Genomic DNA, 14,278 nt, shown 5'->3' with positions numbered 1-14,278 from the left:
ATTGACACTGTGGCCATATATGGTTTGGAGCATCGATATGAGGTGGCATACCGAGATGTTTTTTCAGCATCGGTAACGTTGTAGCTAGTCTTATTCAACACACCATAAGAATGTGAGCGGATTGAATGAGGTAGGAATAGAGCAACTATCCACACGTGAGAATACCAAACACATCAAACCTCACCTTCGGTTTCATAAGGTACTCAACCGTTACCCACTACTTTGATAACAGAATTTTGTAAGGTACTCAACACTTATACCCACTACAAAATTCTAATTGGTTTGCTATTAGGTGCATGTACAAAATTCTCCCCACAAATCCATAAAGAAGTAATATCTCCCATATATCTCATTGGTTTGATATTTTTAATATGAAAATATTATTGCTAAGAAAATTAGTCTATTATTTTTTATGCGATTACTCTTCGTTGTCCTTTCTTTGTAGAAGTGATGACTGACTAAAAATGTTTCAAACATCACGTTTAAAATAATTTTCCAATAGTATCACACAAGTTCAAACTTGAATTACTGTAATATTACATGAGCATAATCTTGCTAAATTAATACTAAGCCACCAGCCATAACATTTGCCCTCAGATCCTCTCTTCCCTCTGCTAAGTCGTAACCCTATTTCAAAGGATTTCAAAAGGCGCCACAAAAAGGCAACCAAAGAGAAGCCGGAGGCCGGAGCCCTCCTGCGCTGCATTTGCAAGACGACCCAAGCCCCGCAAGCCGCTCGGCCGTGGAGCCAGCAGCGGCAAGACCACGCTAAAATTTCGCCCAAATCACCCCCGCCCAGCCATGGCGACCTCCTTCGGTTTCGGCGGCTCCGCGGCCGCGGGCTCCACGGCCTCCTCCCCCTTCTCCTTCTCCTCCACCCCATCCGCCTTCTCCTTCTCCCAGCCGGCGGCTGCCTCCTCCCCTGCCCCCACCTTCGGCTCCTCCCTCTTTTCCTCACCCTCCGCCGCCGCTTCCTCTGCCCCCACTTTCGGGTCCTCCCTGTTCGGGGCCTCGTCCGCCGCCGCGCCCGCCTCCTCCCCCACTTTCGGCTTCGGATCCACCCCCTTCTCGTTTGGTCAGTCCACGGCGGCCGCCTCATCGGCCGCGTCCGCGCCATCCCTCTTCGGCGCAACGCCCGCATCCTCCGCCGGAACAACACCTAGCTTATTCGGCGCTGCTACCTCCGCCGCAAGCAGCCCTGGCCTCTTCGGTGCCGCCTCCGCTGCCTCAAGCAGCCCCGGCCTCTTCGGTGCGTCCGCCACCGGCTCTGCAGCGACCTCCTCGGGCCTATTCGGCGGGACTTCCTCCGCAGCGACCACACCGAGCCCATTCGGGGCCACCTCCTCCGCGTCGGCGACATCTAGTCTGTTCGGCGCCGCCTCTTCTGCTGCGTCCACCCCAAGCCTCTTCTCTGGAGCCGCCACGGGCTTTAGCTTTGGCTCGTCGGCGTCCGGTTCCACCACTACCACGCCCGCCGCCCCGGCACCATCAGTCGGCTTCTCGTTCAACTCGGGGGCGGCCGCGTCAAGCACTGCCTCCACCGCGACATCAGCACCGGCTTTAGGGTTTGGCGGCTCCACTGGCTCGTCACTGTTCGGATCCACCACCTCCGCGCCCCTCTTCAGCACCACCACCGCCTCTTCTCCAGCGCCTGCTGCGACCACCACGCCATCCTTTGGGTTCTCTTCCTCGCCAGCAACAACCGCTTCCGCCCCATCGTTTGGCTTTACACCGTCAGCAGGAAGCGCGGCTACGGGGAACACGGCTCCTTCCTTGTTCTCATCTGCTTCCTCGAGCCCTGCCTTCGCTTTCGCCAAGAGCACATCCACCACCACAGTAACCACACTGGCGTCCTCGCCCTCCACTGGCTTCTCCTTGGCCACTTCGCAGGCTGCACCTGCTCCCTCATTGTTCTCTAATACCAGTGCAGCAGGTAGCTCGTCTGCCACTACGCCTGGATTCTCGTTTGGTTCATCTTCGGCAGCTTCGACACCAACTTTTGCTTCCGTGTCTGCAACTGGTGCCTCCACTGTGCCATCAGCTGCTGCAGCTTCTGCAACATCTGGGTCATTGTTCCCAGCTGCTTCTACCAGTAGTTTCAGTTTTGCAGTGGCGCCATCATCGTCATCAGCAGCGGCAGCTACTGCCACTACCACCACTGTCACAAGTGCATCTACATCTGCAGGCATGACAACCACGGCTCCTTTGACTGGAACAACGGGGTTTCCAAATTTTAATCTTCAAACAACTACACCAGCTTCTACCTCATCTCCCACACTGGCATTTGGTGAGCTTACATGGTTATTCATCATCTGCAATTGTTCTTCAGCGTTTTTGTTACCATGCCTACGTGTCTGATTTGAACCAATTATTATGCTTCTGGATTTGGTCCCAATACCTTCATTGTTACAGCATCACACACTTAAAGTTACAGAATCCAGTTTGTAGAGCATAATAACATCTCAAATGAATCTACATCGTTGCTTCAGATCCCAACATCATTATTGTACCTGCACTATACTGACCATTATGCTTATATGTTTTTCTTATACTATAGGTGTTTCTACTGCTGCTGCTAGCACATCAGCCATCAGCACCACAACTCAGGCAACTTCCTCAGCTGTTCAAGCTAGCAGCACAGGGTTGTACAAGTTCCCCTGGTCTATTTCTACTACTAATTCTTCATTCTGAACTGATATTTTTTATTTTCTCTGTGCAGTCCGACTACTACTACATCTATCTCTCCAGCAGCGTCCCAGGCACCTAAGCTACCATCAGAAATTGTTGGCAAAAGCGTTGACGAGGTACTGCACTTATCTATTTAAATTGCAGCTAGCTGAATTTCACTTTGGCAATTACTTTTTTCTATTGGCAATGCTCTGGAGGTTAGAGAATGTGCTTCCTGAATACTTCATTTCTGTAATTAACCAGTTTGATACTATTTCACTTTTGAGATATACCTCACACAATTGTCTGCGTTGTAGATTATTAGGGACTGGAACAATGAGCTTCAAGACCGTACTGCGAAATTCAGGAAACATGCCACCGCAATAGCTGAATGGGATAAGAGAATTCTGCAAAACAGAAATGTTCTTATTAGGCTTGAGGTTTGTGTTTTCATTTATTATCGCTTTTTCGAGCAGCCTGCCACATTGTATTATTACCAGGGGTTTCAAACTATTTGTCAATTTTCAAATTTGAGCTCTTGCAGTGAGGAGATTAGCAAGGTTATACATATGCTTGTGCTTATTATGGATTGTTATTGAGTACCGTTTTCTAAAATAATGTTTAAAATAAATGATATTATATGCTTTGTTATGAGGAGATTATAGCGGGCCAGGAAGGGTTAGTTCAATCCAGTTCCACAAATATTGGTAATACGAAGACCTGAATTGCAGTTTGCCCAGTTCTGGATTGTGTATTGTTAGGTTAATGTGATGAGAAGAGCTTTAGGTGATCTCCTCGTGGAGATTTGACTGGGCAAAGTTTTGCTGGTGTGACTTAGTTTTGGAATAGTAATACAAAATCGGCACAGCAAAATCCATTTAAAATTCAACATTCTTTATTTCGATTTGATTTTTATCTTGATAACATCAGATTTATTAGCTTATACAATCATAGTTTAGGTCATCGATTTTGATGGGACAAAAATTGTGGGATATGGAGTTTGAAAGTGGATGAAGATATGTTATTTCCATTCACTGAAGTTATTGGCAAGTGAAATGGAGTTTAGGTCATCGATTTATTAACAAGTGATTAGTGAACACTGAAGGTCTGAAAAGCTCAACAAGTATTCATACTTATCATTACTTAAGGAATCCAAACAACAGGAAAATCGATGGTTTCTCAAGGAATTCCAACTGTCTCAGTGAATTCATTTGATTCAGATTAGTGTTTACCTTCTGCAGATGTTTATGCACGATTTTGTTGTGATGATATTTGTACTACTGAGTATGTACATTTTTTTTGCAGGCTGAGGTGGCTAAAGTTGTTGAAACACAAACAGGCTTGGAGCGTCAACTTGAGTTGATAGAAACTCATCAGCGAGAGGTTTGTGTTTCTGCTAAGTTTTTATACGTTTCCTTTACTCTTATTGACTGTAGCTTTATCCTTCGTTCTGTGCTTTTGTTTCTCTCCTTATTTCTGTAATTGGTTATCTGTTGACATTACATTATTTCATACCAGTACAGTATTTATATACTATGCCAAAGACCTCACCTCTTTGAACTATGCCCCCCATTGTTATCTGCACATAAGTAGTTTGACTTACCTACCATGAATTTGTTTTTTTTGGTTGTCTTAGTTGTAGGTAGCGAGAAGCTCTTTATAGGAGGTGGTCTTAATGGCCATGTAGGTACATCAAGTGCAGGTTTCGAGGCGGTTCATGGGGGTTTCGGATATGGTAGTAGGAACCAGGAGGGAGAGGAAGTCTTAGACTTCGCCATAGCTTTTGATCTGATGATAGCTAACACTTTCTTCCGTAAGAGACAGTCCCATTTAGTGACCTTTAGTAGCGGCCAGTACTCTAGTCAAATCGACTTTGTCCTTACAAGAAGGAGGGATAAACGAACATGCGTGGACTGTAAGGTGATACCTGGAGAATGTGTGGTCGCTCAACACAAGCTGGTCGTGGCTGACTTCCGCTTTCTGGTGCAAGCTCGTGGGAACAAACAAGTTAGGGTTGCTAGAACGAAGTGGTGGAAATTAGAAGGGGAGGCATCAAAGGTCTTTAAGGAAAAGGTCATTGAAGAGGGCCCTTGGAATGATGAAGGTGATGCAAACAACATGTGGGAGAAGATGGCAACATGCGTTCGGAAGGTTGCTTCAGAGGTGCTTGGAGTGACCAAAGGGAGCGGATGCGATTCGAAAGGCACTTGGTGGTGGAATGAAGATGGGCAAAAGGCTATTAAGGAAAAGAAGGAGTGCTATAAGCGCTTGTATCCTGACAGGTGTGCAAACAACATAGAGAAGTACAAGGTGGCAAAGAAGATTGCAAAACGAGCGGTGAGTGAGGCAAAGGGGGCGGGCCTATGAGGACCTTTACCGACGTTTGGGTACGAAGGAAGGAGAGAATGACATTTATAGGATGGCTAGGGCTCGCGATAGGAAGACAATGGACTTCAACCAAGTCAAGTGCATAAAGGATAAGAGAGAGCAGCTCTTGGTGAAGGAGGATGAGATCATACATAGATGGCAAGAGTATTTTGATAAATTGTTCAATGGTGAGAACGAGAATACCACCGTTCAATTGGATGACTTGTTTGATGACACTAACAGGCGCTTTGTGCAGAGGATTCAAGAATCGGAGGTCAGAGAAGCCTTAAAAAGGATGAAAGGGGGGCAAAGCGATGGACCCTGATGGTATCCCAATCAAGGTGTGGAGATGTCTTGGGGATATAGCTATAGTATGGCTAACCAAGATGTTCAACAATATCTTTCGATCGAACAAGATGCCTGAGGAGTGGAGAAGAAGCATATTGGTACCAATCTACAAGAACAAGGGAGATATTCAAAGTTGTACTAATTATCGGTGAATTAAGTTGATGAGCCACACTATGAAGTTATGGGAGAGAGTCATCGTTTTTTCGCTGATGATGTATGTTCTTGGTGAATTAAGTTGATGAGCCTTGGTAATAGATGAGATTACCAAGAACATACAAGGGTATATTCCTTGGTGTATGTTGTTCGCTGATGATGTAGTGTTAGTGGACGAAAGCCAGGCGGGAGTAAATAGGAAACTAGAGTTATGGCGGCAAACCCTTGAGTCTAAAGGTTTTAGATTGAGCAGAACTAAAACCGAATACATGAGATGCGACTTTGGCGGAGTTGTACAGGAGAAGGGAGATGTGAGTTTGGAAGGTCAAGTAGTGCCTAAGAAGGATACCTTTCGGTATCTGGGATTGATGCTACAGAGGGATGAAGATATTGATGCGGACGTTAGCCATAAAATCAAAGCAGGGTGGATCAAGTGGCGACAAACTTCTGGCATTCTCTGTGACAAGAGGGTACCACAAAAGCTAAAATGCAAGTTCTATAGAACGGCGATTAGACCGGCTATGTTGTATGGAGCAGAATGTTGGCCTACAAAGATTCGACATGTTCAACAACTGAGTGTTGCAGAAATGCGTATGTTGCGATGGATTTGCAGTCACACAAGAATGGATCGAGTTCGGAACGATGATATACGTGATCGTCTAGAGGTAGCACCAATTGAAGAAAAGCTTGTCTAACATCGGTTGAGGTGGTTTGGCCATGTCCAAAGGAGACCTCCAGAGGCATCAGTGCATTGTGGAGTCCTAAGCCAAGCTAATAATATGAGAGGTAGAGGAAGACCGAAATTGATATGGGGGAGGCAATAAAAAGAGATTTGAAAGCTTGTGATATACCTAGAGATCTATGTTTGAATAGGAGTACTTGGAAAGCAGCTATTGAAGTGCCTAAACCGTGACTTGGGGCTCTTGGTGGGTTTCAACTCTAGCCTACCCCAACTTGCTTGGGACTGAAAGGCTATGTTGTTGTTGTTGGTTGTCTTAGTTGTGGTTGACCAATCATTTGCCAATGAGAAGTTCAGATTTGCTTCACTTCTATTCAATGTTGTGAACAGAATGAGCTCCCAAATGCTGGATCCCTTCAGCCTGTTCGGGAGGCCGTATCGTATCGTGGATTATTTACTGCTGGCTGGTTTGGTGTGAGAGAAAAACACTGTTCCCGGCTGGAAATTTACGATCGTTTACGAGCAAGCGAACAGGCGGCTTGGCATATGTACTAATTTAACAGTCTTGAACAAAACTTCCAAATGCAAGGTTTCTTGGCATATGTACTAATTAACAGTAATACAATACTTGTTCTAGTTTGACTTATGCTGAACTTAAATTAGAAGTCAGGATAACCAATGGTTAGAAAGAAATTGCATTGGTAATTTGAATTGTGCATACAATTAAAAAGAAATCCATGGAACGCGATGCTGGCTATTTGATAGGCCTACGCCTTACTTGGCTTGGCTAGTATAGCTTATTAGACATGAGGTGTCTGTTTAACATCTCCCTGCTGAAACTAATGGTGCAACTTTGAATGAGTTAATAAAGTCCTTGAACTCAAACGTGGTAGTTCAACTCTTAAGATTTATGAGCATCCTTGTATGGAAGTTCTTTTTTCTTTTTTTTTTTGACCTTGTATGTGATCCTGATTTTGCTTTAGACTAGAGATTCCTTTGAGATGAATTCAAGGCCTGCAATACCATCGGCAACGTGCCTTGCTTAGTGATCGTGTTTTATTCAAAATATTCGAATCAGTGCCCTTGCAATTTTTTTATGTAGTTTAGCCTTGTTTTTTTTAAATGTTGAGAATAGTTTCTACTATCACGAAGAAATGGGCAAGGATACACAATTTAGCTGTTTCCATGATCCATTTTGGATTTTTGGCCTTGAGATCCACAAATCGAAGTATAGTTTAAATCTACAAATTGAACCACATCTGGCAATACAATTTCTGCAGTCTGTACTCTGTACTAACTAGTTCTAGTTTACTGTATTATCGCTGCTTTCTTGATCCAGTTTGACCTTGAGTCCTTGACCCATTAAGTGTGAATCAAACTACTGTTCTAATCTACCAATTGAACTGGATATGTCCATATTATTTCAGCAGTCTGTACTCTGTACTAACTAGTACTAATTGACCATCTGATGTGCTTGCTTAGCCAAAAGGTATGTACTCTGGAGAGGTTGAATCATTCAACTTCTAATTTGCAAAGAACTTGTTTTATAATTGCAGGTAGACAAGGCTCTACAGAGTATGGAGGAGGAAGCTGAACGCATATTCCAGGATGAACGAATGTTACTTCGTGAAGATGAGGCTGCTTCAGCAAGAGATACTATGTTAGTTCAATAAACTTATCTTGATTCTGTCTGAGTTTTATAGTTTTACTCCAATCTAGGTGAATGTAGTTTAAAAAACACAGTTCAACTCATTTTGGAAAGAAAATCAGTAGTTTGGTCTCTCAAAATGACCTCCATGGTCCATATTATTTTTGAGGGAACTGAATTGAATATTACGTATATAAATAGCAGACAACCTGTTTATACTTGTTTGATGGCCTGTTTGCACTGGTGTTATATACTCCTTCCATCCCAAAAATAGTTGACACTTTAACTATGAATTTGGACAAATAACTGTCCAGATTTTGGGAGAGGGAGTAACTACAAAAGTTTACAGAATTTGTCCTATTCCGTTAAATTAGCCTACACTGTTAATTTTGTGATAGAAAATGCCAAAATTACCATCATTCATGTATAGTTTGTTTTGTGTGATTGTGTCTCCAACTAAACTTGTTTTTCAATGCCAAGGTATGAACAAGCAGAAGTTGTGGAGCATGAACTGCAACATATGACAGAACAAGTAAAATCCATCATTCAGACTATGAATGCTACTCAGGTAACGGTCATGTACTAATAGACTTGCTATTCAGTCACGAGCAATCTCTTACTCCCCTTGTCTATTTCAGGGTGGTGAGCTCGAGTCCGCTAATAGTATGACACCATTTGATGTTGCGGTCCGGATACTCGATAATCAACTGCGTTCCCTGATGTGGATTGATGAGAAGGTCAGGATATTTAACCGCTTATAATTACTTTTAGTTTTATTTCTTTCAGTTTGGCATGTTCAAACCTGACAGGTGTCCTGTTAAAACAAATTGTTTAACAAATGCTTGTTAAATTATGGGCCTAAAATATTGTAGTGTGTTTCCTGTTGAGTCTGGAAGGTGGTACCTTGCTTTCTGCACAGTTATTTTATTGTCTTATTATCCATTTTATTCCTGTGCCATTCTTACAAATCATAAGTTTTTCAAGTGTATATATATGTTAGCAATGATGTTGGCAGGAAGTAGCATGCTATTCTCTGATTCTGTGCTACCGATGATACTTTTATACACTGTTCTGTCAAATCCTGCCTTTTCACAAATGATTGATTGCCTTTGATCAAAACCAGAGTAACTTGATTTATACACCACCCTTGCCTTTGATCAAAACCAGAGTAACTTGATCTATATACCATCCTTTTGCCTTTGATCAAAACCAGAGTAACTCGATCTATTTCATCTTTTTCTTTGCATGATGTTAGATGTATTCATGATCTCATGCACATGATTCTTAATACTCCCACCGTCTGCACCTAGACAAGTATCTGTCTAGCTGCATAGCCAGAAATGCATTTATTTTGGAACAGCATGATTAGTGATTATTCAGTGGAATTAATTGTCTAATCTGCTGCCGTGAAACCATTATTGATATATGTTTTTTTTGGCCTAGGTTAACGAGTTCTCTGGCAGAATACAGAGGCTGCCCAACAACAGCTCTTCGGCTGAACGTGACTCTGGGATTCCCAGGTTTTGGTTAAGCTGATTAATTCGCGTCATTTGCTTGCTGCTCTGATCGAGGCTTAGTAAGCATTCTTTGCTTGGTTATTCTGCTGCTCCACCAGCCAAGGTTTCGCGTTATTTTCTACCAGTTCATGTAGTTTGGTACTTTGGTGCCATGCAGCTCTAGCTGGTTCACTCTGGATTGATACCATTCAATGTCACATCATGCTGTTTGGTTAGTCATTTTTCAGCGTGCTTTCTGTTTGTTAACCTTGGATGTGAACTGATAGTGCTAACTTCGGTTTGTTTAACCCTGGACGTGATTCGCTAGCAGGATTACAGTATGTTTGGATCTATATAGGGCGTCACTATATCTAGTAGTCAACTAGTAACTCAATGAACTATCTGGCTAATTAAAAGTTACGTGCTGTTTGGTTGGTAGAACAGTAACACAAATGGAAATGATATCGGTTCAAATCGCATGAGTTGCCGTAACGTCCACAGCTTTAATTTCTTTACATTTGTTTTACCAATGCTTACAACCAAACAACATGTTAGTACCTATCAGACATGATTCAAACTGGACTCACCAGAGCATCTCTAAGAGTCTCTTGTAAACTCAATCTCTCAATCATTATTTGGAGAGCCATTTGAATATAAATTGCTCTTTATATCTTTCCATCCTTCAACTTCTCTATATTCTATGAACACTTCATAGAGTTAGCCTCACTCACCGTCTTTGGCTAGTGAGAAGTTGGGAATAGAGGATGGCTATATTTGGAGACCTAGGGGGCTATTTGGTTACTACTTACTAGCCACAATTTGCCATAACCAACCTTAGGCAAGTGTGGCTAGTAAAAAAGCTATTAGTTGACTTTTCTCTATTTGCTGAATGTTGACTATTAGCTCTAATGGATCTAAAAGTGCTTTTGGACCTTTAACGAGGTAATTTAGGGTAAAATAAAATTTTCAACCTCAAACTTATGTGGTAGTTTGATCTTCAACCTTAAACTATGAAACTAGATAACGGACACACTCCAATTCTTAAAATCGGACAAATTTGATTAACTATTTAAACATTCATAAATAATTTATTTTAAATCAGAAAATGAGACTAGTACCATTTTTTCCCTAAAAATGTTCTCTACTTGTTTATGATCTATATATAGGTTTTTGGAATTGGTTTATTCCTGTTCCTACTACTTTATTGCTCGTAGTTGTGCTTATTAAAACAAGCAAGATCCTAATAACTTTAAATACAACATTAATAGATAGATGGTGTTTTTAGAAGAAAAAAACTAAAACTAGTTTCATATTTTTATGAATTATTAAATAAAATAATTATGAATTTTTAGGTATCAAATCAGATTTTTTTTATTTTAAAATCAGAAAAAGAATCAAGTTTGTCTGGTTTCGACAGTTGGAGTGTGTGTTAATTTCATAGGTCAAGGTTGAAATCGAACTATGCTTTGAGGTGGAGGTTGAGTTTATACCCAATTTGGGCGGTATGTCGCATGCAACAGTGATCCGATCAGCAGGATGCTCTAGAAGGAAAGGGAAACATTCCCATTGCTTCCGTTTACCCAACGCCCAGGTTGGTTGGCCATGGATGCTCCCGCATGCTCGTTGGCAAGCTTGGCCGTCGACTCTGGCGTGAGCAAAGCCAAGCTCAGCGCCACCTTAATTGAGTTCGATGATAGCCTCGTCCACACCATCCACGGCTATATCGAGCTCAAATTGAGCCTGGGAAGTGTATCAAATCGAAACAGGGGACGACCAAAACGAGCTCTCTGCCCATGGCCAAACGTGTCGAGACGGCCAAAACGAGTTCCTCAGGCCACCCGACCCCGCGCTCCGGCTCTGACCCTTTGTTTTTTTCGTTGCCGTACGTATCGTGTTTCGGTTTCTTTGCTAAGGTCATCTGACCTCTTTTTCTTTGATGTATCGTGACACGCTATTTGTGAAGTAGGGTCAACTACAGACTGGTGTATCTATGCCTTCTCCCTAGTAATAAAGAGGCAAAATTTCTGTCATACTTTTTTTTTCTGCCTCTCCCTCCCGTATCCCGTATTCTTGTATATTTTTTCGTTCCAGTCTGTTCCTGTCCAGGTTCTATCTGTATTCACTTTGTCCAGCCCATAATCGGTGGCCTTTCAGCCTAACTATGACTCGGTTTGGTCTTGCATCCTTCGTCTTCGGTAGCATCCGCCACAAGCCCGCAACCGAGTCGATGTCGTTTCCGTCCGTACAATTTTGTTTTGCCCCTGTTTTTTTGTTGTTGTTGTTGTTTTCGTTTTCTCATGTGCTCAGTCACCAAGTCCGTGCGTCGCGGGTGCATTCCCTCCACACAGCTTTGTTTTCTGTTTTTTTTTCTTTTTTCTCTTTCTCGTTTTTCTTATATATAAAGATAAAGATAATAATATGGAATATATATACAATTATGAATCTTTAAACCCTTTATCGGTTCACCCGTCTCTAATAAACAGATGTTTATATCACCAAATTGGTGATATAGTTTTAATAATAAATAAAACTTATTTTTTATTATAACCTAAATTAGCTAATGGTCTAACTAATTAAGCTAGATCCAAAATATTGAGCAGTTTGTTATACATGTATCTACTATTTGGACACATATCCTTGATTAGAGATACCATACGGGAATCGTCGTCATAATCAAGATTAATTCTTGACATGACAACAACTAGCTCCTTACTGACCTCAAACGGATATTAGGATTACATATTTTATGGGTCCTCAAAGAAAGTCATGGGACTTGATGGCATCCAACCTTCTGAAGTAAACTAGATGAAATTGAATTAAATTCCGAATCAATGATCTTGGATCAAATCGAACACCCATTAAACAAGACTAGGAACATAGCATAGCAAGTGAACCAAATAAATTCCAATCAAATCCCAAGCGAATGACCCTCAGCCTCAAATGAACCAGATGGCATTGAACCTTGTTTAGAAAACAAGAGCAACCAATCCTGAACCCTACTGGCGCTGGACAGCTGGTGCTAGATCCCAATCACTGTTGTTGTTGGTGCTGGAACTATAGCCCTTTTTTACATTAATAAAATCAATTTGATAATTTATTGATTATATTTTGACTATAGTGGTCTTTATATAATTATGGAATTATAATAATAATAAGGTAATTTTTCTTCTCCCGTTGCAACGCACGTGCATATTTGCTAGTATAGTTATAAAAAAGGTAGAGACGGATACGATTTTCGTAGGCACTGTTAGAGATTTTCGTAGGCACTGTTAGAGATGTACAGCCTAGATAATTTTATGCGTTCAATATGGGGCATAAACATGAAGAACTAACCGACGCCCTCTTTTAAATGTTGATGAAGCAGTTCGGTCGACTGTAATTATGATTCCAGTCGCTTCTTATTCCACTCCATTTCCATAAGAGCCAAGAGGCGATCCAATATAATGTGGACTAATGGGCTGTCTAGGTCTGTTCCGCTTCTAATAGGGCCCATCAAACTCCAAGCTCTTTTGCATTACGCAACGATACTTTCCCGAAAGCACGCTAACCTTCTGTAAAGATGCTATATTGCTGCTTGGTTAAAAAAAAAAGGATGCTATATTGCTATCTCAACTCACTTTCATCCCTTCTGTGCAAAAAGCGACGTGATAGCGTGTTCGGCTGATCTACTCTTAGCTTGTTTCAGCTTATTCTCTCTCACAGAACACTATTGAATCAACCGAAATCAGCCGAAATTCACTGCGCACTGGATCAGCCGAGCTTGCTAACATTCCTTAGCGTGGTTTTGATCGGCTCCGTACAATCAGGATAAGTTTTTTCCTCCTTGACAGAAAGGTATCGTCTCCCTTCACCTGAAATGACAAGCTAGCTTCATGACCGACAAATCAGGCAAAACAGACTCACTGCTGGTTTCTAGCACGCTACACTCACTGCTGGTTTCTAGCAATATCTTTCTAGCGTCATCAGCAAATGCAAATCCGTTGCAAACGGCAAGCACTAAGCACAACTCATTAACTCATCATGGGATTCCTTTCAACGGCAAGTGTGAGCTGCATGTGAACTGTGAGGTTCGAGCGGAGGAGCGTTATTAAACCAAACCATGTCCATGTGCGGAAAACCCTCCGAACTCGGAATCAAATCAAAACGAAAACCGTCATCAACGGCTACTTGGTGCTAGATTAAACCACCTGTGAAGTAGTCGACGGCACATGGCCGCTCTGCGCGGCCACCACCGCCGGTGCCTCGCCCGATGGCAAGTGTTGAGAGGACTTGGAGCACAGATACATGCATGCAACTCGCAAAAGGAAATCTGGAGAGAAACCGGTGAAGGAGGCACATGCCGGCTCCATGTGAGGCTGATGCCCGAGGGAAGAAGGTCAGGGAATCCATCTCATCTCCCATTCTCCACCTCCCCAGCTGCAATCGGTCACATGGGCGAATTAAAAGCGCAATCTTGGTAACCAAGGTCCGTATAGGTAGCAGTCTAGATGCTGCGGTGACCCGGAAGCCAATAATGCAGCAGTACGACGTACTGTACGCAGCACGCTAGTGGTGTGGTGGCAGTGGAGTCCAATCCTTGAAAGTGAGGCTTACCCACCCGGCTTGTACGAGTATGGTATGATTAGACCTGCTGCTGCTGCTGCTAATCAGAGTGACCATTGACACGGTGTCACTATGCGCAAAACCAAGGCCTTTTACGATCCAGAAAGGCCACAAGAGTGCGTGTAATTATGGTCTGCGCCGACCCAAGACGCGGCCGCAACATCCGTCGCCACCATTCATCGCTTTGTGGTCCTTTCGAAGAAGCCCGGCAAAAGCGGCACGACCCAAGCAAAAGGGCGCGTCGCAGCTTGCTAAGGATCGCAACATTTTACAGCCCCAACCCAAGAGGATACAGGAGCTCCAAAGCGAGGTGAGGGC

At 42.8% G+C, this 14,278-nt stretch overlaps 1 protein-coding gene across 2 annotated transcripts; it reads left to right on the top strand.

Annotated features, from left to right (window-relative positions):
* Positions 1–623: 623 nt before the first annotated feature.
* LOC136456873 (nuclear pore complex protein NUP62-like) lies at positions 624–9,598 on the top strand. Of its 2 annotated transcripts, XM_066456858.1 has the most exons (9): positions 639–2,287; positions 2,558–2,642; positions 2,720–2,804; positions 2,985–3,107; positions 3,973–4,050; positions 7,771–7,874; positions 8,343–8,430; positions 8,501–8,599; positions 9,306–9,598. In XM_066456858.1, the coding sequence occupies exons 1-9, from the start codon at positions 802–804 to the stop codon at positions 9,396–9,398; spliced, it is 2,241 nt and encodes a 746-aa protein (XP_066312955.1). In that variant the 5' UTR covers positions 639–801; the 3' UTR covers positions 9,399–9,598. The 2 variants fall into 2 exon arrangements, with proteins under 2 accessions (XP_066312956.1, XP_066312955.1); XM_066456859.1 differs by lacking the exons at positions 7,771–7,874; positions 8,343–8,430; positions 8,501–8,599; positions 9,306–9,598 and adding an exon at positions 4,304–7,761 and having other exon boundaries at positions 624–2,287.
* Positions 9,599–14,278: the final 4,680 nt, after the last annotated feature.

The sequence above is a fragment of the Miscanthus floridulus genome, chromosome 6, assembly GCF_019320115.1.
Source record: "Miscanthus floridulus cultivar M001 chromosome 6, ASM1932011v1, whole genome shotgun sequence".
Taxonomy (NCBI): domain Eukaryota; kingdom Viridiplantae; phylum Streptophyta; class Magnoliopsida; order Poales; family Poaceae; genus Miscanthus; species Miscanthus floridulus.
The sequence above is the reverse complement of the archived record's forward strand: the minus strand, read 5'-3'. Positions and strand labels throughout refer to the sequence as shown.

Excerpts from the sequence above, each read along its gene's own strand:
- LOC136456873 (XM_066456858.1), top strand. The coding sequence starts at position 802 with ATGGCGACCTCCTTCGGTTTCGGCGGCTCCGCGGCCGCGGGCTCCACG. Across the intron at positions 2,643-2,719 it reads GTTCAAGCTAGCAGCACAGG|TCCGACTACTACTACATCTA; the intron begins GTTGTACAAGTT and ends TTCTCTGTGCAG. Across the intron at positions 3,108-3,972 it reads ATGTTCTTATTAGGCTTGAG|GCTGAGGTGGCTAAAGTTGT; the intron begins GTTTGTGTTTTC and ends TTTTTTTTGCAG.